We start from the raw sequence: 21094 nt of genomic DNA, 5'->3' as shown, positions 1-21094 counted from the left end.
ACTGTATGGCTTCAGTCACTTCGGTGATCTAGTAGCAGCTAACTTCAGAGTGCATACAAGTCGCACTGATTCAAATTGATGCTGCTACAAACCTGATCTTCCTTGAATATGAACCCACATTCTCAGTGGCTGCCTAGCCTGGCACTGATATTTTTTCTCAGGCAATCAAACTGGCAGCAAATTGGTTTTGGTGGGTCAGGATGCAGTGCCAGCTCACTGAAGGGTGAAACACGTGAAACAGAAGCAGAAAGAGGGAAGAGCTAGAACAACACGAACCTATATAGGTTTAAACTACTGTGGAAAAATATTTTTGCTGTAGGAAGGATTAGTATCTTTACTGCATTCATGACATCTATTTATGATAAATAAGAGGTTCCTTGGCAGAACTTCAGAGTAGCTAAAGTTAGAAGCACTACGACTAGGTGTTTATATATATTTTCCTAAAAATAATATGTACACATATTTAAGCAACACTAAAAACACAGTATTATGACTAAATAATTAACGTAGCTTCAAAGATAAAATTTTAAACAGAAAACTGTTAAACAGAGACATTTTAGTAAGGGATAAAAGTAACAGCAGCTGAAGAAAGTTTTTGAAGAAAATTATTAATTATCATCTCAACTTCAATCTCCTCTGTTAACGTAATCCTCTGCCTTACTTAGATAATCCTTGTAGAAAATTCTTCCAAAAATGCAAGTACTACAACAAAAATTGTAGAACACATACTGAGTTTCTACCTCATCACACCTGAATTGATCTGAAGGATGAGTTAATGCATTCAAATACCCTTCTTTTCCATTCTACTTCCAAACTGCGTATACCTGTTCTCAAACAATTTCAGGGAAATAGTCTGGCATACTAGAATAGATAAAGAAGGACGTCAGTTAACACAATGCAACCGCTTCAGTCAAATTTCAGAAGAGAAAGACACTCAGACAGCTGGCTGACACAACACTGTTGACTGTCACAGCGTTAATATTCACTTGCACTTAGACAAAAGCATTCGTTACCAACTCAAAACTAATATTACAAAGCTTCGTATACAAGGGAAAGAACCTTATACGGTTATGCAAATATATATCAGGAATAGACATCAAGACTAACATTAAGAATAACTTGTTAGCATACAAAAATATCAACACATTTTAGAAATAATACCAGTGGCATGAGATCATGGAGTTGCTTTATTAACGAGCTTTTCCTCATTCGTAGATTGTAACAGACTGTCAACAGCAGGTGGAAACGTTCTATCAAGAACTTTCTCTTTGCAGCAAAATCCTTAACAAAAGGATGCCTCTACTGTTAATAGCACCACATTTGTTTGTATTTACTCTCCTCTAACTGAAATTTACAACACATTTCGTTGCTTATTTTAAGGGGGGGAAAAAGGGCAGCTTGTATTCATGTAAAGAAACAGCATCTAGACAAAGCTCCTTCTGGTATTCCCACCCTCTCTCAATGGGAATTAAAATCCCCTAAACATTTAGTATGTACCAAATGTAACAAACAAGTCCTTGGAACCTATCAGATGAAGCATTTATCTTAAGAGAAATTATGTACAACTCCTCTGTGACGATACTTCCTCCACCTTGAGAAAGACACGACTACGTGCATAAAGCCAATTTGTTGGCTGGTTGTCAAAATGACTTCGATAGATGCCCAACTTAACAGTAGCTGTCTGGACTCGAAGTGAGACTCCCACCTCTTTCCCTCCCCACCGTTTCTCAGTTCCTGGCTGTTTTTCAACATATTTGTAAGGAAGCCCTTCCAGAATAATCAAGTCCTATCCTTGGGAGTTTGTCTCGTTATTTCCCAACAGGGCTTTAACTTGCTAGCTTCATACCATCTCCCATCTGATTATAACGATAGCTTTAAAACCAGAGCAGACGGGCTTGGTTTTAAAAAGTCGTCTTTGAAGTGAGGTGCTACCCAAGATCTTACAGCGTACAGGTACATAAGCTCATCTTTGGGCACGTTGCCCTGTCATACATCATAAACAGAGGGTCTCCTGACAGTTCATTAGCAGTATGTAAACATCACTGATTTAAAAAAAATAAAAATGCTTTTTTCAGAAAGGTGACTAGTTTGAGGTAACAAATCACTGCTGTTTCAAAATGTAACTGAATTTGAACACGTTACTGATTTTTTCCTTATCATAGCATAGTTACTAATAGCTACAGTAAACAGCTATAGCCACTGTTACAAATGTAAGCGATGATACCAATTTCATATGCTAATGTAGGGCCTTACACAAACCACAGTGGGGAACAGTTGTCCACACAAGAAGCCGTAGTTCCTTAAAATACAGCATTTCATTAGATCAAAAGCAAGCTGTAAAAACACGATAGCAGTTGAGAACCACCACAATGAGAACCTGTAACTTCTTTGTTACCAATTTTGGAGTGTTTAATGGCTGTCAATTAAATAATTACAAGTCAATTTACTACCTAGGTGTTCTTCATTCAGCAATAATTCGGAGTAGGTTTTTAAACACATCAAAACTTTCCTTGACAAGATTATGACTATCTGTCTTTAGTCCAAAGAATACTTTGTCAGCCCTCAGAGTCACAACACAGAGACCATATTTAAAAGTAACTGAACCATTTCAAGGGACCATCATCAAAGTATGTGAAATACCATACGTGCAGAATCGTAGAGTATCTGAGTTGGAAGGGACCCACAAGGATCATCGAGTCCAACTCCTGGGTTCCCAGACAACCACCCAAAAAAATCAGACTACATGTCTGAGAGCATTGTCCAAATGCTTCTGAAATCACCTACTTGTAATAATGCTTTTTGAAAAAAAGCTCACACGGTTTTCTCTTATGGCTCTCAGCAGAAACTAAATCAAAGACTTAGAGCTGTTCTAAATTTCATATAAAGGGTAAGACCTACCACAAGAGGTTGTATACTCACAAGACTAGCAAAAAAAAAAAAATCAGCTGGTGGGAAACTCTGCTAATTTAACAATTCCCACACACGACCAACTTTGAAGTGTTTTGATCAGAAAAAATGAAGCTCCCATGACCTCACTCCAAACCTAACTACAGCAGCCAGACCTCTCTATTACCAACACCAGTCAAAGCAGTCTCCCAACAGCCAGGAGGAAAATCACAGCTCAAACTCCTACAGGAACTTGCAGGGTCGTGGTTCAATAGCAGGAGTTGACCTCAGAAGCTCATCAGGAGAAATGATTAAAAGAAAAAGAAACTAAATGATCATTACAGCACATATGACACGAAAGTTTGACACCCCACCACCATCACTGCTGCCTCAACCTGAGCTGGAAATTGCACAGGCAATTAAGTCAGAGTTCTTCAGGTCCCCTGAAGAAGAACACGATTATCAACAGGCAATTTTTGAAAGAGAACGTCTCTTTCACAACTGGAATGAAAAACTCTTCAGTGAAATAGAAGAAAACAGGTCTTTAACAAAAATCGCAGTCAACAATTGTGCAAATAAAAATATTGAAAAATGAAAAGCAACCAATCGACAACTTCTAATAGCCGATAGCAAAGTCAACATTCACCTTATAGAACAGCCCCAGAATTAGCTGAAACACACAAAAACATCCAGTTAAAATACAAGGAGTTTTTACCTCTTCCCCCATACTTTTACATTGAAGGATTGGGGCAGAAAAATTCTGCAACTGAAACCTTGTCCAACAAACAGGTATGTTTGAATCGAAACCTTCCTCCCTTCAATTGCACTGGCCTACAATAGTGCACAGTTCTAAACAGTTCTTAACTAAATGCAGTGTTTTAAAACTGCCCTGTTCTGGCTAAGTGATAGCTGCATAAGAAGAAACAAGTTCTTAAAATCCATCCAAAATAAACACCTGTGGTCCAAAGAAACCTAAAGGATTCATAATGCATTCAGAGGCATATAATTTTGGCCAAGTAACCAAAAATAAATAAATAAAATAAAATTATCAAACATAAGTCTCAGTTTGCAAAGAAATCAGTTGTCCCCATCGCAAAAGAGCTAAAAAGATGGTAAAGCAGAGAACATCCCAAACATCTTAACTACTGAACTGTTAAAACTGCTGGGTAAGATATGTAGTGTAATGCGATGTCATTAAATATGAGGTGTAAACTGGAACCTACTTTTAACTTATCTATTACCTATTATCTTGTTCCAAAAAAAAAAAAAAAAACAATTCCTCCCTCTCAAAAAATCCTAAGCTAAGGTAAAATACTTTAGCTAGCAGCCTAACACAATGGGTCTTCTGAAGTAGATTTTGACAAACAAGTCCTTGCCTGGAGTTGCAGACAGGTATAACCAACCTCCCACAATGACCTATTGTAAGGAAACTGGAACTTTGTATATGAATAAGCGCAAGTTACTCCAGTAGGTTGTGAATGCCTGAGAGCTTGAATGTTCTGGAAGAAATTTTTTACCCTTTTTTTTTTTCTAAAGGCATGTACTAATGAATATGATTAGAACTCGACTTATCAATCTCCGTCAAAGCAAGACCATTTTCTTTGGGTGGCTGCCATATTTATTTCCCTCCACACGTGTTTTTTAATAAAGAATGAGGTCCTTGTATGGCGTCCCTTAAGACTTGTCAAATATTGCAGCAGAACAACGGACTTATGTACATTTTTAGCACCATCTCATAAATCCCTTTGGTTAAGTTCTCTCCTATAAGCAGGACAAAGATCGGTTTACTTTACAAGAAAGTCTAAATCCAAAGCCTGAAGACCTCCCACAATACAATATGCTGCTTTAAATGAGTACAAAGTATTTAAATAGTTTCACTGTTCCACTTCATTCACTAAAGAATACTTACAGGGGACAAAGCAACAAGCTACCCCCTGTAATAGAAAGCTGATAATGTAAAGGTAAGTGCCTTGTTCTACATCTGGAAAAAAACCTCTCACAGAATCCTCAATATTAAATCCTGCTTTATTAAGAGAATGCTAGTGACCTTTTTAGCTTCTATCTGGAGATTCTCTTGTCAAAGGTTTTGGTTTAAAATGACCACTCTTGCCCAAGGAATTTTTTTTTTTTTTAAATGTACAAGCTTTAGGTCACTCCTCTGGAACATCCTACCATCGCATACTGCACCTGCAGGGAGAGAGTCACCAAACGGAACAGCAGTTCAGGCAGAGAGCAGAAAAACACGACTGCTGTACTTCTATCTCCCACTTCGCTACCAATTTTCTCCATGAACTTCAGTAAACACAATCTCACTGTGAAGGTTTGTGTCTATAAATTGGGCTATATAATGCTTTACTACTCTGCAGAGATAACTGGAAGCTTAACGTTCCAAAAAAAAGAGAGGAAAGGTAAAGTGACACTGATTTAAAAGATTTCTAAAGCACAATACAGAACTGATTGGTGAATCCCAGTTGTTCACAGATTGCTAATAGTTTAAAATGAATTTTCAACCCTTTGCCACACAGTTTTATTTCATTTCTAGCATCAAAATTACTTTTTTGTTGTTGTTGTTTAGTATTTCTACTAATTACAAAGTGTTTCTTGTACGATCCACAGATCAGTAGATCTGTTTTATGTACAAAAATGCATTAGTATTAAGGACTGGACTTGGATTACTTCTTGATTTCACACAGTAGATGGAAAAAGAAAACATGAAAAAAAAGATGGAGTTCAAGTTGCAAGTTGCCTTCATTAACACAGGAAAACATGTTCATAACAACAACTAGAGAGGAGATGCTCAATTTTCTGTGTGAGCCACTTCTGTATTATATGAAACACCAGTACTACTGATGCAGAATACTCTGTCTACAAATACAGCAATCCTTATTTTCAGAAAATCTGGAACTCAGATAATTTTAAGTCTTAAATTCAATGTTTGTATAGCTCAGATTTACAAGTGCATTATTTTGCAGTTTCTCTTTGAAGATGAGTCTTGCCCATCTTAAGTTGCCAAGTTTTGCATATTTGAAGTCTATGAACTCAGTGTGGCTGGAAAAAAGAATGAAGTAATACTCTGAACGCTCTAAAGGATTAAAATTTGGTGTGATTAAACAGCAGCTAACATCTTCTAAAGCATTTCAGACAGAACAGTTCATCTCATTTAATAATGTACATGTATGTGAAATCCATTGTTACGCGGGCTGTACAGAGGAACTGGAACCCTGGAGTTCTTCAGTGCATACTTCTGCAAAGATCTGACATGCATGGAAATAACTCCTTTGAGTGCTCTGAATAAATGAGTTTGATATATCATGAAAGACAAGTAATAACACAGCCCCAGAAGAGTGATCAACATCAGTAAAAGATAGCTGTATGAACAAGTCACGTGTTATTTGATCTCTACTCCTCTCCTAGTTTCACAATTCTCATAGCATCAGCGATCAAGACATTACGACTGCCATCACATACACGGATAATTCTCTGCTCGGCACACTAAGACACTCTGCTTTGATGTACAATTCTTCATACATGCCAGCTAGGCTTGCACCAAGAGGCACACAACTTCAAACCAAATTGTGACTGTAAGGTTACAAATCTTACACCAGTTCCTGCAGTTCAGAAATCCAGTAAGAATCCCTTACTGATCAGCCCAGGAGAAAGAGGGCTAGAAACTCATTTGGAAGCCTCTGCCCAGCAGATCCTCCAAATTATTTTTACATATAAAAAAGGTATAACCGTAAAGAAGTCACATCAGCATGAGAACTATTCATGGAGCATGGTAGAAAACAGCTAACAGCTCTACAGAACTGAATGGTCCAGAAAAGGGCAAAAGCACCAGTAATGCTCTGCTCAGTGACAGACGATGGGCAAACAACAGCTGCTTAGAAACCAGAGCATAACCGGGTAAGAAGGAAGAAGGCAAGAAGAAAAATACAGCTAAGCCAAGCTGAAGACCCTTAGCAATCCTCGTCACTCATGGGGAATTGCTGCTGGTCAGCTGACATATTACAGCTTACACGTTATGATTGTAAAGTAAGCAAGCACATCGTCTTTATTTACTTATTTATTTAAGGAAAAGGCAAGAAGTTTGAGGAAAGAATAAAAAAAAATTTAAAAACTGTTTCTTTAGTATAGGAAGCTTCCACACACACCCCCAAACGCTGCACCATTTAAAGGTTTTTGATTTTCCAAACAAGCAGCCTCTTCTGCTTTGGGAGAATATCAAGTAAAGCTTTTCATCAAAGGAAGAGGAGAGGGGGAACAAAAACAGAAAGAGCAAGAGACCAGAAACTACTTTTTGACAGTTAAACTGCTAAAAAAATCAAAGCAGGAAAGTGCAAATGATTAATGCTTAAATAGGAAATGCTAAACGTAATACTGACAGTTTCTTACAGCACACTTTTAGCTGCTGAATGAGTTTTTAAGAATACTCAAGAAAACTCCAATTGATTATTTATGTCAATAAAAGACCTATTCTTTTTTAGAATTCATAGTAACAGTACTGACTACAAAAAAACATTAACTTCACAAGTCTCCTGAGTGTCTTTAGTTTTACAAACCTCACTGTGTACTATGGCCTACCCACATTCCATGCAATTTTTTTTAATTTTATTTTTACGTATTTCTGGTTAAAGTAATCTTACATCTCCTTTTACTACCTCAAAGATAAAAAAAAAAGCACCATTTATACATACTCCACAAAAACTTACACAAAGTATCTTTATCACATCCAAGCATTTCCGCATACAATAATTTCTGAATCTTGGGTTTTATAGTGCAAATGTCTTTGAAACACAAATTAGCTCTTTCACCGAATGAGATGAAATATACCAAGTACTGTACTTTGATCTACTCTGTTGAGATCCACTACAGTTCAGTATGTGCAATACGAGAAAAAACCTAACTATTACCAAGCACATAACGCTGGAAGTGTTGAGCAGTTTCATCACAGAATTTGACATTTAAGGGTATTTACTATTCCCTTGCTCTTATTTACAAGCAGACTGCTGACATAAAGCGTATTTAAGTAATAAATCAGTACGGCTTCATTCAACTGAAAATACATAAGCTCAACTGAACCAAACACGTCTGTGAAGTTCTTCCGTAGCACAGCTGTGTGACAGTCAGACACTCTGAAACCTCTAAGAAAGAATAAGATGGGACTACCACTAACACGTTACTGAAGCCTGCAAAATGAGCTGACATTTTATCCTTGCATTTTAATTGGCAGGAATCAGGAAGCATTTAAGACGATCTTTTTGACCACTGGGTGCCACTCTTGCTCTATGTAAAAATAAGCTGCCTGGCATTAACTCAGTTTTGTGTCCTCTCCTCCCCCCTTTCTTTTTTTTTGGTCTTTTTCCTGTTTGTTGTGTTCTAAAGTACGAGGGAAAGATATAAGAATTTTTACACAGGTTTCCAAAGAACATTTACCTTTCAAAAACCCTTTACAATTGCTTCTAGCCCTAAGAACACAGTTTTGAGAAGAAGTCCTGTGCACACAGACCCTTATCGCATACAAAGGTGTTACAGTATACGAAGCTTTAACAGCAACTTTTCTAACTGACCAGGTGTCTGTAGCTAACATGTTTACCTTTTTTTTTTTCTTTAATGGTACAAACATAGATTTATGCAGACGGCAGTAAGGAAGAGTTATTCTACGTAGAATGAGGTATTTCCAACTAACACAATGATGTAGTATGCAGAAACGTGGGCCTGCTACAAGAGCAGACACCTTAAGAAGTGGAAACACGGGACATGGCATTCAGAAAGACAGTCATGGGATGATAAGAGATGGGAGCCTGGCACTGGGGACTCCTGGGCTGCAAAGTACTCCCAAATGGCCAGACGAACAACACTGGTTTTAGGGGTAACAAAAGGAACAAGCGAAATAGCATCTACCTGTTGTGGTTTAGCCCTGGCAGGCAGCTCAGCCCCACACAGCCACCTGCTCGCTTCCCCACCTCAGCGGGGCGGGGGAAGAGAATCGCAAAGGTGAAAGTGTGAGCACTCATGGGCTGAGACAGATCACTCGGCTCTGCATACAAGCACAACAGGGAATTCATGCATTACTTCCCATCGGCAGGCAGGTGTTCAGCCATCCCCAGGAAAGCAGGGCTCACCACGCCTAATGGGTTCTTGGGAAGACAAATCCCATCACTCCAAACATGTCCCCACCTCCTCCTTTACCCCAGCTTTAATTATCCCATATGGTACAGGACATCCCTTTGGTCCATTTGGGTCAGCTGTCCTGGCTGCGTCCCCTCACAGCTCCTTGTGCACCCCCAGCCTCCCGTGCTTCTCGTGCTGCCCCACCAGCGAGAAGTCCTTGATCCGTTCATGTCCTGCTCTGCAGCAATTTAAACAGCCATGTGTTATCACCATTATTTTCATCCTAAATCCAAAACACAGCACCATACTAGCTACTGTGAAGAAAATTAACTCTACCCCAGCCAAAGCCAGGACACTAATATATATATATATGTGGCAACATATATGACAAATTTGGCTGTAATGGGGTGCTGTAGACCAATGAAAAAAAAAAAAACACAGACATAAAACCCTGTTGACAAAGTGATCCCAGGTGCATCTTAGGGCGAAGCCTAAGCCACCAACATCAACTCCTCCCTGCACAGGAGTAAAGATGCTGACAATTCACTGTTTGACCACCATCATTCATACACAAAGGAGCAGGTGAAGAAAGGTTAAGAAACTAAGAAGTGTGCATGCAATAATAACACCTAGAACTGTTACTATTTAACTTCTTCTGCACAGACTTATTCTTCCTGTAATAATTAAATTTGAACTATTAATGATTCTTAGACTGCTAATATTTCCATTATACAATGGAAATATACACTAACAATTAATTCTTGTCTTTATATTTACAGTGAGTTTCACCCTTGTCCATATAATTTGAGTGTAACACTATCCTTATTTATCATATCAAAAAAATCCCATATCAAACTGCATTGCAGACACATGCATGTTAACCACCCTACAGTTTAATACTATTCCTTACATTTCATAGATGGGAACCTGAGGTACAGACTAAAAATTGGTCACAGAAATTAATTGTATTAAATGTATTAACGTATTAAAAGTATTAATTGTATTAATACCTGCTCATCAGTCCAGCTGAGAAAACAGGAAGGTCAGAACAAGGATATGGTGAACTGCATCTACCCACTACCCACCTCAGCAAGATTTTAAATGGTTCAGGTATCTTTCCGTTTGGCCTCAAAGTACTGCAGTCACTGAAGCAAACATTAGACAGACCAAAGAATTCTCTAAGTCATACAAAAACTGTGACTGACTAGGTAGATGCACTAAATTACTTGCAGTCCCAGGCAAGTAATTTTTAACATCTTAAAGATATTATCATTACACGTCCTATCCTTGATAAAAACAAATATTAAAATAAAGACTTCTGTGTCGTTTATTTTATTTGTATCTCAAAACAACATAACCAGAAAACACTTTTCCACTATCATCTGTCACTTCAGCAGATATCCTTTCCCATATCCCTATCATTCCACTGCTCTACTCTACAAACTGTTTTGATAACAAAGAAAAATGTTCTACATAGTCACAGTAAGTGTTATGACAGTTTTGATGTCATTATCTGAGCAAAAATAAACAGTAAGGTTAATTAAGGAAAATTCTAAAGAATAAACTGTCAATTAAATTACAGATTGACAAATTTATACAGCAGGAACTCTTCTGTTTCTGCATTTAAGCATAAGTACACGAACATCTCCTAGATTCAAAGAGAGACTGATCTGAATATATCTACAGGTTGGAACAGGCTTTGTTGAGACTATCTCCATAAGACAAAGATTATTAAAACGTAACACTTACTTAACCTTTTTCCTGCAGGTAGTGATATTTATATATCCCTATGCACATGTACATTAAATTTGTCACATAAACAGTTTGTATTTTATTTAACAGACTGGGGTAGCAAAGATGTGAAAGTAGCTTTTTAACTGTTTTTTACTAGGGAAATAATGGGAAACCCGAATAGATCAGTGGGTTTCTAACAGATGCAACAACAGCATATTGATATTCAGAGCAGGCTTTTAGGTACATTCCAATAGCTCAGATAGAATGACAGCATGTGCACATCACTAACATGCTGTTTCAACTAAATATGCTAAGACAGTTTAGGGAAGGAGAACCTGAACAATACCCTTGCAGTTAAGCGACATTCACAACATTCAATATCTAAAAAACAAACAAACAAAAAAAACCTTCCCAGCATAGTTTTAAAATTCAAAATTTAGCTGAACAAGCCTTGATCATTTTGATCATTCTGTTTCAAACAGAAATTACTCTGAGTAGGAGATTGGAACAGACAGCCTCCAAACCTTCCTACGCATGGCACTGCTGTAAAGTTTTATAAAATACCTGTATTCAGGCTGCCGACTTATAGAATGATCATCCCTTGGCCATCTGTATCCTGATTCATCCTGCAAAACGTACAGAAACAGTTGTTTGAAGCGTATCTCAGCAACAGATGTCAAATACAATGTTTCCAAATGGTACTTATTTTTACTGCAGAACCAAAGCATTTAATGAAGTAAGAGTATTAATTGTTCACTGAAAGATTTCCTCTCAGTTTATCCACTCGGCCCCACTCCTATTTTCTTCCTCTATCATTGATAAAAAGAGCAACTTTGAGATGCCATACAAAACAAAAACTTGTTGTATTTTGTATGGTACAAAAATTTCCAAACCATATAAATGGGCTCTGCTTTTAAAATATAAATTTCCTCAGTGAAATATAAATTCTCATCACTAGCTTGGAATTACAGAATTTCAAACAGCCGGGTTGGTGGACTCACAGTAATGACCTTTCAAAGTGATCACAAAGTTTGTGTTTGAGTAGCTTTTGGAAAAAAAAAAAAAATCAGCATCATGGCAGAATTTAAATAAGTTAACAACTTTGCAAATTAGAATGCTAGGTAGACAACATTCAACAAGTCACGTGCCAGCACTTGTTATACACAAAGATTTTGCTATCGTTCTTCTAGTCATCCAGGTAACTTTGCACCACACTACACAGGACTTCTGGCTACTCCTGTTTTCCCAGTTCAGGCTCTGAGCTCCCCATAGACCTGGACAAAGGATCGTTTCCAAGCCCATACAGTAACTAGGAAACACAAAAAGCAGGCAAAACGCTTATTACAGTATCATCACTGAAGTCTTAGAGGCACAGTAACTGCATAAAAGTATGAAGTAGCAAAACCAGCAATGTTCTGTCTGAAAAAATAATTAATTGTTCAGCATTCAAACCTTTATAAGGTGGCAAACATAGTCACAGGAGAAGAATCACCTTATGCACGCCTCGGTGTGGTGGGCCACTTCTTCGTTCATGGGCAAAACTGCGACCCTCTTCGTAGTCCCTGTACTCAACATGGCTGTAATCATCGTACCGACTGTAACTCCCTTCTCCAGGTCTATCAAGCAGTGGTGGTTTCTTGGGCACGACGTTTACTACTCGATGGTAATCATCCTAAACCACAAAACAAAATCATATTGTTTTTAACATCTGGAAATCTATAGTGAATACACAAGAGTAAAACCAGTATGTTATTTCTAAACAGTGGACTGTGATAATCTCAAAGCTGAAATAAGCACAGGGGAACACCATAAAAAGTCACAACAGACTGATGGTGGAATAACTTGTATTTAATTGGACACTATTCCGATGCAATGTTTAGGCATTGCAAGTTTAATTACAACAAAAACAAGAGGAGAAAATATAATGTGGGAGAAAAGAAAAAAGCTCTTAGGTTGAGATAAGGACAGGGAGATTGCTCACCGATTTCTGACATGGGCAAAACAGACCCAGCATAAGTCAATAAGGGAGATTAATGTAATTCATTGCCTATTCATAACAGGCTAGAGCAGTGAGAACTGAAAGCAAACTAAAAACACCTTCCTCCACATCCACCGTCTTCTACTTCCTCCCCATCACCAAGTGGCGCAGGGGAATGGGGCTGCGGTCAGTCCCTGAAGCTTCATCCCCGCTTCATCCTTCACGGTCCCTCCCTGCCCCTGCTCCCCGTGGGGTCCCTCCCACGGGATGCCGTCCTTCCTGAACTGAGCCTGCGGGGGCTGCCCACAGGCAGCAGCTCTTCAAGAACTGCTCCCACATGGCTCCGTACCACGGGGTCCATCCCCCAGGGGCAAACTGCTCCAGCACGGGTCCCCCACGGGCGGCAGCTCCCCCCAGACCCCCTGCTCCTGCGTGGGCTCCTCTCCACGGGCTGCAGCTCCGGCCCGGGGCCTGCTCCTGCGGGGGCTCTCCATGGGCCGCGGCCTCCTCCAGGCCACATCCACCTGCTCCACCGGGGGCTCCTCCACGGGCTGCAGCGTGGAGATCTGCTCCGTGTGGAACCCGTGGGCTGCAGGGGGACAGCCTGCTCCACCAGGGGCCTCTCCACAGGCCGCAGGGGAACTTGTGCTGCGTGCCTGGAGCACCTCCTGCCCTCCTGCTGCACTGACCTGGGGGGCTGCAGGGCTGCTTCTCTCACATTTGCTCACTCCTTGCTCTCCCAGCTGCTGTTGTATAGCAGTTTGGTTTTTTCTTCCCTTTCCTAAATCTGCTCTCCCAGAGGCCCAACCAGTGTCACTCACTGGCTTGGCTCTGGCCAGCAGCAGGTCCCTTTTGGAGCTGGCTCTGATCTGACACTGGGCAGCTCCTGGTACCTCCTCTTAATGGCCAACCCTGCAGCCCACGTGCTAACAAAACCTTGCCATCTAAGTGTGATACAGAAGACTACATCACACATTTTAACTTTTAAAATAAAATTCCATAATGTATATGCCATGCTTTGTTCCCTGGACAACCTGAAAGATTAATGGAATTTAGAAATGTCACTGCCAAAATGGATAAATTAAATTAGCAATGTGTTAGTCAAGCCAAATATTGATTTTAAAGAAAAAAACTGTTAAAATATATTCTGTCTTTCCTCATATTCTATTACTGATAAATTTAGTGGAGAAGCATCTGACTAAATACCCTGCAGCAACTTATCTGATTTCTAGTTTGCTGAAAATGCAGAAACTTTGTTGTTGCCTGTGAAGAGCATTAAAAATATCACAGAGAAGCCAATCACTAATACACTGATCAATGGAGGAAACAGCATAGCTAGTTACCAGTGGTGGCTTGCTTCCTAAAAAACAAGCTAAAAATATGGCAGAGGGAACCCAGAAATTATGCTAAATTAGCTACGTTATTATACCAAGTTATAAGGTAATTAAAACTCAGAAAAACAGGCATAGATGAAATTTTATTTTGCAAAACATGTATGCACAGCATGTAGACAGAAACATTAAAAAGTATTCTTACAGTTCTATTTAAACCATAATAGCTCAAAATGACAAAACTGCAAACTGTTCTGTCTCTTCTTTAGACTTCAGACATAGGGGAAAAAAAGAAAAGTAATTTCACCTGCTTCTTTGGCACAGATATTTTCTAAAAGCATTCTAAAGTTATTCTACAGAAGAGCAAGCACAGCCTTTGCATTTGTTTTTACAGGCATAACATATAGAAGTAGTCTCCAGGCCTAGAAAATAAGACTCCTTTTGGCAATCATTTTCCTGACATGACTCCACAAAATAATTTCTTTAGCAAGTATGTATTTTCAACATTTGCTATAAACATTTGCTTTTATACCATAGTAATAAAAAGATGCATCGGTGACAAGAAGAACACTGCAAGTAGTCATTTAATGACCCCTAATCACTTCAAAGATGTATTAATATACAAAAAAGTTTCTGGAGAAAAACAAAATACAGTATGGCCTCTGCTTTTCCACGAGTTATTAAAAATTCTATGTTTAATTACACAAAGAATTACGCTGGTAAAAAAAAATCACTTTATCAAAATATGAGTTCTCTAAACCACTTTCAATAGATTTGAAAATACAACAAGATTTAAACTGATAGGCCTCCTATGATCTCTTTACAGATGTATTTGCTAGACTGTTGACTTGAATGAATGAGAAAAGAACTGAACTTGGAGGTCAAAGAGGAAGATGTGAAGGTTTACCAGGAATTAACTGCCTAAATGCTGCCCTTACATTACAGGTCACTGTATAGTATAATAATTAAGAAACATAGTATACTTACATCAGGATGAATCCTTGGAGGAAGACGTTCTCTTGGAATTCTTTCATAGTCATATCGTCCTTCAGACCACATTTCATCTCTTCGATATGCCACTAAAGACAATAAAAATCCAACTAGTCAAAACCAGACTTGTTATGAATAGATGAAAGGATAGTAAGCATAGAAATGACAGGTTCTCTGGCTTCTCCCGAGGTAATAAATTATGTACAAGCTCTGTACACGCCTTTTTTTTTTGTTAAATGAGGTCCTTTTAAAAGTAAATCTATCTATTTATAATTAATAAGTAATTAATTTAAGGCAACTAGAAATCAAGATTCTGGTGGCAATATTGTTCAAAACTTCTGCAGTACCAAGAGCCAACATAAACTGCCTCTACGTGTCAAGGGATAAAACTTCAAATAGTCAGATATTGTAGTAAATAAAACCAAGATCTGTAACAAACTTTTGTTTTAGTTTATATGGAGTTCTGCTATGCACTCTTCACAAAATAACTCAGCATGGGCAAGAACTGGAAATTAGTGAAGTATATTCAGCATAAATCCCGGACTTAGGGTACTGTAAACAACCCTATTGAGATTTACACATAGTGCGAATATCAACTGTAGAAGTAAATTCATACACACACACCTCATAGCAATTCTGATATTTCTGTGCTAAAAAAAAGACTTGTTTTTTTAAAATGAGTTCAACTCCTCTTTATTAAACTGCAGAGCTCCTACTTTCCTATATAATTTTGATTGAATTATTTCATCATCTTGACCTTCTGGAAACAGGATAAAACACGACATCATTCAGCTAGCACAAAGCTCTGTTTTGAATACATGAATGATATGCATTCTTCACAAGCAGATTTTTCCTTTTTTAAGCCAGCAGAACTCACAAACTCCTCTTTCCGGAAAACGGTGACTTCCAAAGTCAAAATTAGTAACTAAAATCATGTGGAAATAAACCATCACCATAAGAGAGTCTGCTGTGTTAGACAACACAAACTCAAGGAGCTGAAACCTTTCTGATAATTGTAAAGGTTAAAAAAAAAGTATATATATAGCTGAAAATAGTTAAGAAATTGCTAGAATTGCATTTCTCAATGTTTCCTTTTACAAGGGGTTCTAGCTATTAAAATAATCCATACAAAAAAGAAATAGCAGGACATATTCAAAAGGAGAAATATAAAACGTTATCTACCTTCATAAAAGAAAAATGCTCAACTGGAAATGGTCTTATGAGGCTATATAAAAATAAGAATTCTTCCAGATGCCAAGAATCAACAAGATAAAGGGTTTATTAACTGTAATCAGAGGTAAGCACTGCCAATTATAATTTTTTGTGAAAAACAACAAATACTTGCATACTCACTTTTCTGTTAGTTTCAGCAACTGTGCCTCAGAAGACCCATTCAATCACCTGGAAATAGAAAAGAAACTGAAATTAGCAAAAAAAACATTCAAGCAAGCTCATATGTACATTTCTTGTAAGTAAACCAGACATTTAAAATAGAAATCCTTCAGCTGCCCGTCCCCCATAATCTGTCTGAATTAGTACTGGATATTCACTGTACTTAATTAAGTAAGAACATGAACATCAGAATTTAGAATACCAACAAATTTTCTGTGACAAATTACTATATGTACAACACTTTCTGAAAAAGTTTCTGAGTTTTATTTTCCATATTACGGTTTTTTACTCACTACCTCAAGTAAAAGTTTCTCTTCCATTTATTAGCGAAAGTTATTGGAAATTATCAAAACTGCTTTCTTAGAAACACTCAGGAAAATATCTAATATATTCACTTAACTTACTTTCATTTAATTGTCTTTCAATATTAATGTGATTAATATTAATTTTATGTTCATTTTGTGTTCACATTTATATTAATAATGAGAGAAAAATAAGACTTCACTGCATGTGACCAGAGGTTAATGAAAAGTTTGGTTTAACACATGCTTTGTCTTTAACAATTGCTTAGCAAATCATTAAGAAGCTCTTTCCTGAATAGTGGTAAGCCTTTCCCTTCAGAGCCTTCCACCCTTCCCAACAGCATTGATTGATACAAACTGATCAGAGCATCTTCTTAAAACGCCCCATTTTATAACAGACTTGACGTTAAGTGTGTTCCATAACCGAGACACAAGAGTAGTCTGATGCAGGCACAGAGTATAAAAAGCTGACTGAACCAACAGAGCTGGGCTGGTACTGGTTTTGGTAAGGGTGAGACCGGGAGGGTATGTTGTCCCGGGCCCCTCAGATGGGCTTCGCGCAACAACTGCTAATTCTGAAAGAGCTGCTCGCAACAGTTGTATTTGTTGGTCAGGTGCACCCCTTAGAAGCACTTTTCCTGGTGGTTTTACAGTAACTGCATCTCTTCTCTCTTCATTCTCTTCTTCAGTGACTTTACCTAAAGGCTTAAACGCATGCCAGGGGCTGGGCAGGCATCAACATTTCTCAAGCAGACTGCGTCCCCTCTTCCTTGCATCCCCTGGACCGTGCCCCGTCTGCCCTTACCCTACTCCTCGCTGCCCGCACAGCTCTCTTTTCTTCCTTGCCAAGAGTTACAAGGACAGTAACCGAACACGTCTGTACTTCAAACACACTGGAAGGGACTGAATTAGCGGAGGCAAGACAAAAACCATCACTACACCAGAAGAGCTGCGTGCACCGGTTCTCTCAACGCCTCACCACTGGTACTTTACGCCCGGATGCTCCGTGCTGCCAGGCCTTTCATGTCCGAGGTGCCACCCGCATGTAAGTGGATGCTACTCCTCGGTGGAGACCCTCACTTGGTTTTCAGACCTGGGGGGGACATGGGCAACAGGATGAAGACAGTGCCTGGTGGCTTTTAAGAGATGTTGTTTGTTTTGTGGGTTGTTTTTTGTTCATTCATTTGTTTTGATTGCCTTTTTTTTTTTCTGCTTGCATTTTGGCAAATACAGCAATGTCCATGTCCTGCCGCCTGGAACAGTTATGGAAATCGTTAACTGAACACAGCGTTCAAAAAGCAACGCGTCAGAAAAATGCCGTTAAAGCAGGATGCAAGCTTTCACACCACGCTGCTCTGCCAGTTAAGCCACCTCCAACATCCCACTACATAACACTGGCAGCAGGCACCAGCATTCACAGACATGCTCATGGCTTCATGGCTGATAAACACACGACCACGTCCATCACTGCTGTGGGACCATACTGCAACTGGCAAGCATTATCACTACCATTTTGACCAAAAAAAAAGGAAAAAAGGTAGAATATGCCGTCACAAAAGCCAATAAACTGAAGGAAAAATATATAATATATACACAATTATATCAGATAAGAAATTAACAGAAAGGCAAGAAAGGATGGAGAAGGAAAGAGGGAAGGAAAATCTCAGACGTGAGATTTTGCAGTTTGAGGAATAAAATGGAAAAAAATTAATCAGACAGAATCAATTATAAAGCACACTGTCCAGAATGCTGGTAACGACAAAAGGCAGAAAAACAATTTTATAGAGAAGACTAAAACCACAGTTTTTAAGCTGAGACCAATGAAATAAAGTGAGGATGCTTTTGAAAATACCAGAAGAAAAAAAATGCTAAAAAAAAATGCTTGAAGAGAGAAAAGCACATTTTCTATCACCTTGAACCCATTTCATCTGGTTCTACAGAAAAAACTTCCACTTTTTAAATGATGTGACCTAATCAGAACACAGCTTTAATAACAACCACGAAGTGTCAAAACTTTTAGGATCAATATAAGAATATTTCATTAACAAGGATTCAAGAAATCAAAGCTTAAGATCTACCTGCTCTCTTAGTACAAAGTTGCTCCAAAACAAAGATTAAAAAAAATGTAACCATTTTTGTTACACCTAACCCCATTGTCACTGATGCTATTTTTTATTAGCACGTACACCAAAAGTGGTTGGTATTTCTTTAACATCATGAGGCATAATACCCTGCTATATTCATTTAATCAGCCTCTTCCTTATTTTTGGTCAAAGGTGGCTGTTTTCCCTAAAGCAAATTCCTTATTTTCTCAAATGATGATACTTTAGCGTACACAGAAGCCATTCTATTAATGCAGCACAAGCTGCTCTGCTGTGGCCAGCTGCCAAAATTGGCTTTGCTCCGGTTATCACAGCACTACGTCTTCCTCTACGCTAGTATAACAGATGTAATACAAAAAGGTTTTCTTCATTATGCAGATTACACGGCTCACTTAAACATCAGATTTTTGCACAACTGGGTTTTCTTTGTCAATCTTTTTTTTTTTTTCTGAGGAACATAAACATGTTAAAAATACTAACATGCTGAAGAACACTTCAGTATTCTGCAATATTTTGTACATAATTCTTGTCTGTTTACACTTACTTGAGACATCAATTTTCATCACTGCTAGAAATACCTACTTCATCACCGTCTGTAATTTTCCAGTGTGTGCTATCAACCTTGTACAGAATCTACATTTTTGTTACAAAAACGCGCAGCTTTCTTACCCAGATGGCTACATTTTGCCATATGCAAACAAGAGTCCAGGGGCAGACAACTGCGCTCTTTCTGATGCTATTGGGTTGGGACACACCTGGTTTTGTACTATTATTGTGACAAACCACAACAATTGGTAAATGTAGGCCAGTTTTGTCCTCCTATGCCTTGCCAAATCTCTCAGAAAACATCTTAGATGAGCTTGTAAGAGTAAGACCTAGGAAGGGCCCTCAGGGAATTGTAAATTTAGCAGATTTATCATGGCCCATTTCACAACAGCCAGCCATTGCTGCCTTGAGGACAGGAACAAAGAGACACAATGAAGCTTTTTGTTCCAACCCTTAAAGGCCATATTTGATAGTGCTGCAAACCTATCTGGCATCTCCTAACTAGACAGGAATAAAGATAGGGAAAACTGAGTTTGGGACAAAAGTAGCCTTCTCCTCCTCTCCCCATACTTGGGGCAGGCTGAAAACACTGATTAGATCTCTACTGGCAACATGAAACATCAGAAGTGCAAGAGCAGAGGGAAAAATTCAGCATGATAATAAATAAAATACTGGGAGGGGGGCACTGAGAAAAAGCAGGGTTACAAAGAGAATCCATCTCTACCTAAAAAAAAGTATTAGGCCAAAAGATTTTCAAAAGCAGTTAGAAGCATGACTGCAATAAGTCTAGGCATGTTCCACCTAGGTAAGACACCGACTAACTTGAAATAAGAGGCTTTCTTCCAATCTTTCCTAACGAGTTTACAACAGTTTTGACATAAAATAAGGGTTTAAAAGAAAATATTTTTAAAAAAATCAATTTAAGAAGGCACTGACTGCAAAAGTCAAATCTTCTCCAAATTCAAAAGGAAAAAAAAAAAACAGAAGTTGAATAAAATTATCAGCAACACGGACCTTCTAATGAGCATTTAAAACCTCTATGGTTCAGTTTTCTAACTATATCACTCTAATATATCTAATATATCAACAGGAGTGAGAAAATGGAGATAATGCTTTGGGAGTTTATATTAACATAAAGACTGATGTATTAGTGGTTACGTTTATGCGAACAGCCGCAGTTACCAACATCTCATCCTTCATCAGTTTCAATGCCATCAAAAAATATTCTACCAAGCTGCAATGGGACCGCTGTGCTGCCGACACAAACAACTGTACAGATCACCACCCCTGCGGTGCCTTTCCATCCTGTGGCACGAACAATTTGATAACAAAATATGCCAGCTCACCGCATTGTTGCTGTAGCAGGTCAAGACTTGGATGCTTTCAACATTTATGTATGAAAGTATTAACAGATGCTGAATATTTCAGCTGGGCAAATCAATACCTCAAACTCTACTCATCACTTGCAGAGGTGGTGTGCACTTCCACATCTTTTTATGTCTTTCCTGCACAGCTTTTGCTCTCTTGAAGTCCTGAACACCTTGGATTAAGAAAAAATATGTATTATAAGACTATCCATCAGAAGTCTAACCTAGGGAAAAGTAGGTTCACTTAAGGAGCATGAGAGCAGTGAAAAACTGTTGTAATAGAACAAAAAGTGTTGTAATACTCGTAAGAGTTTAAATATATTAGGGGATGCTCCCCTGTTAAGCTAAGTGTAAC

The 21094-nt window shown here is 38.4% G+C and overlaps 1 protein-coding gene across 6 annotated transcripts in view; it reads right to left on the bottom strand.

Annotated features, from left to right (window-relative positions):
• PPHLN1 (periphilin 1) overlaps nucleotides 1-21094 on the bottom strand; it is a 71956-nt gene that overhangs the window by 50134 nt on the left and 728 nt on the right. For 2 of the 6 annotated variants that reach the window (XM_080574636.1, XM_080574640.1), the window contains exons 2-6: nucleotides 20817-20912; nucleotides 16384-16431; nucleotides 15028-15119; nucleotides 12224-12403; nucleotides 11296-11357 (exon numbers count right to left, since the gene is read on the bottom strand). In XM_080574636.1, coding sequence (XP_080430762.1) covers nucleotides 11296-11357; nucleotides 12224-12403; nucleotides 15028-15119; nucleotide 16384 — 335 coding nt within the window. In that variant the 5' untranslated portion in view covers nucleotides 16385-16431; nucleotides 20817-20912. Of the gene's footprint in view, nucleotides 1-11295; nucleotides 11358-12223; nucleotides 12404-15027; nucleotides 15120-16383; nucleotides 16432-17703; nucleotides 17818-20718; nucleotides 20913-21094 lie in introns of all 6 variants that reach the window. The other 4 variants (XM_080574639.1, XM_080574641.1, XM_080574637.1 and 1 more) reach the window with 3 other exon arrangements.

Source organism: Anser brachyrhynchus, assembly GCF_964034855.1.
Source record: "Anser brachyrhynchus genome assembly, chromosome: 1".
NCBI lineage: Eukaryota > Metazoa > Chordata > Aves > Anseriformes > Anatidae > Anser > Anser brachyrhynchus.
This window is presented reverse-complemented; position numbering and strand designations above follow the sequence as displayed.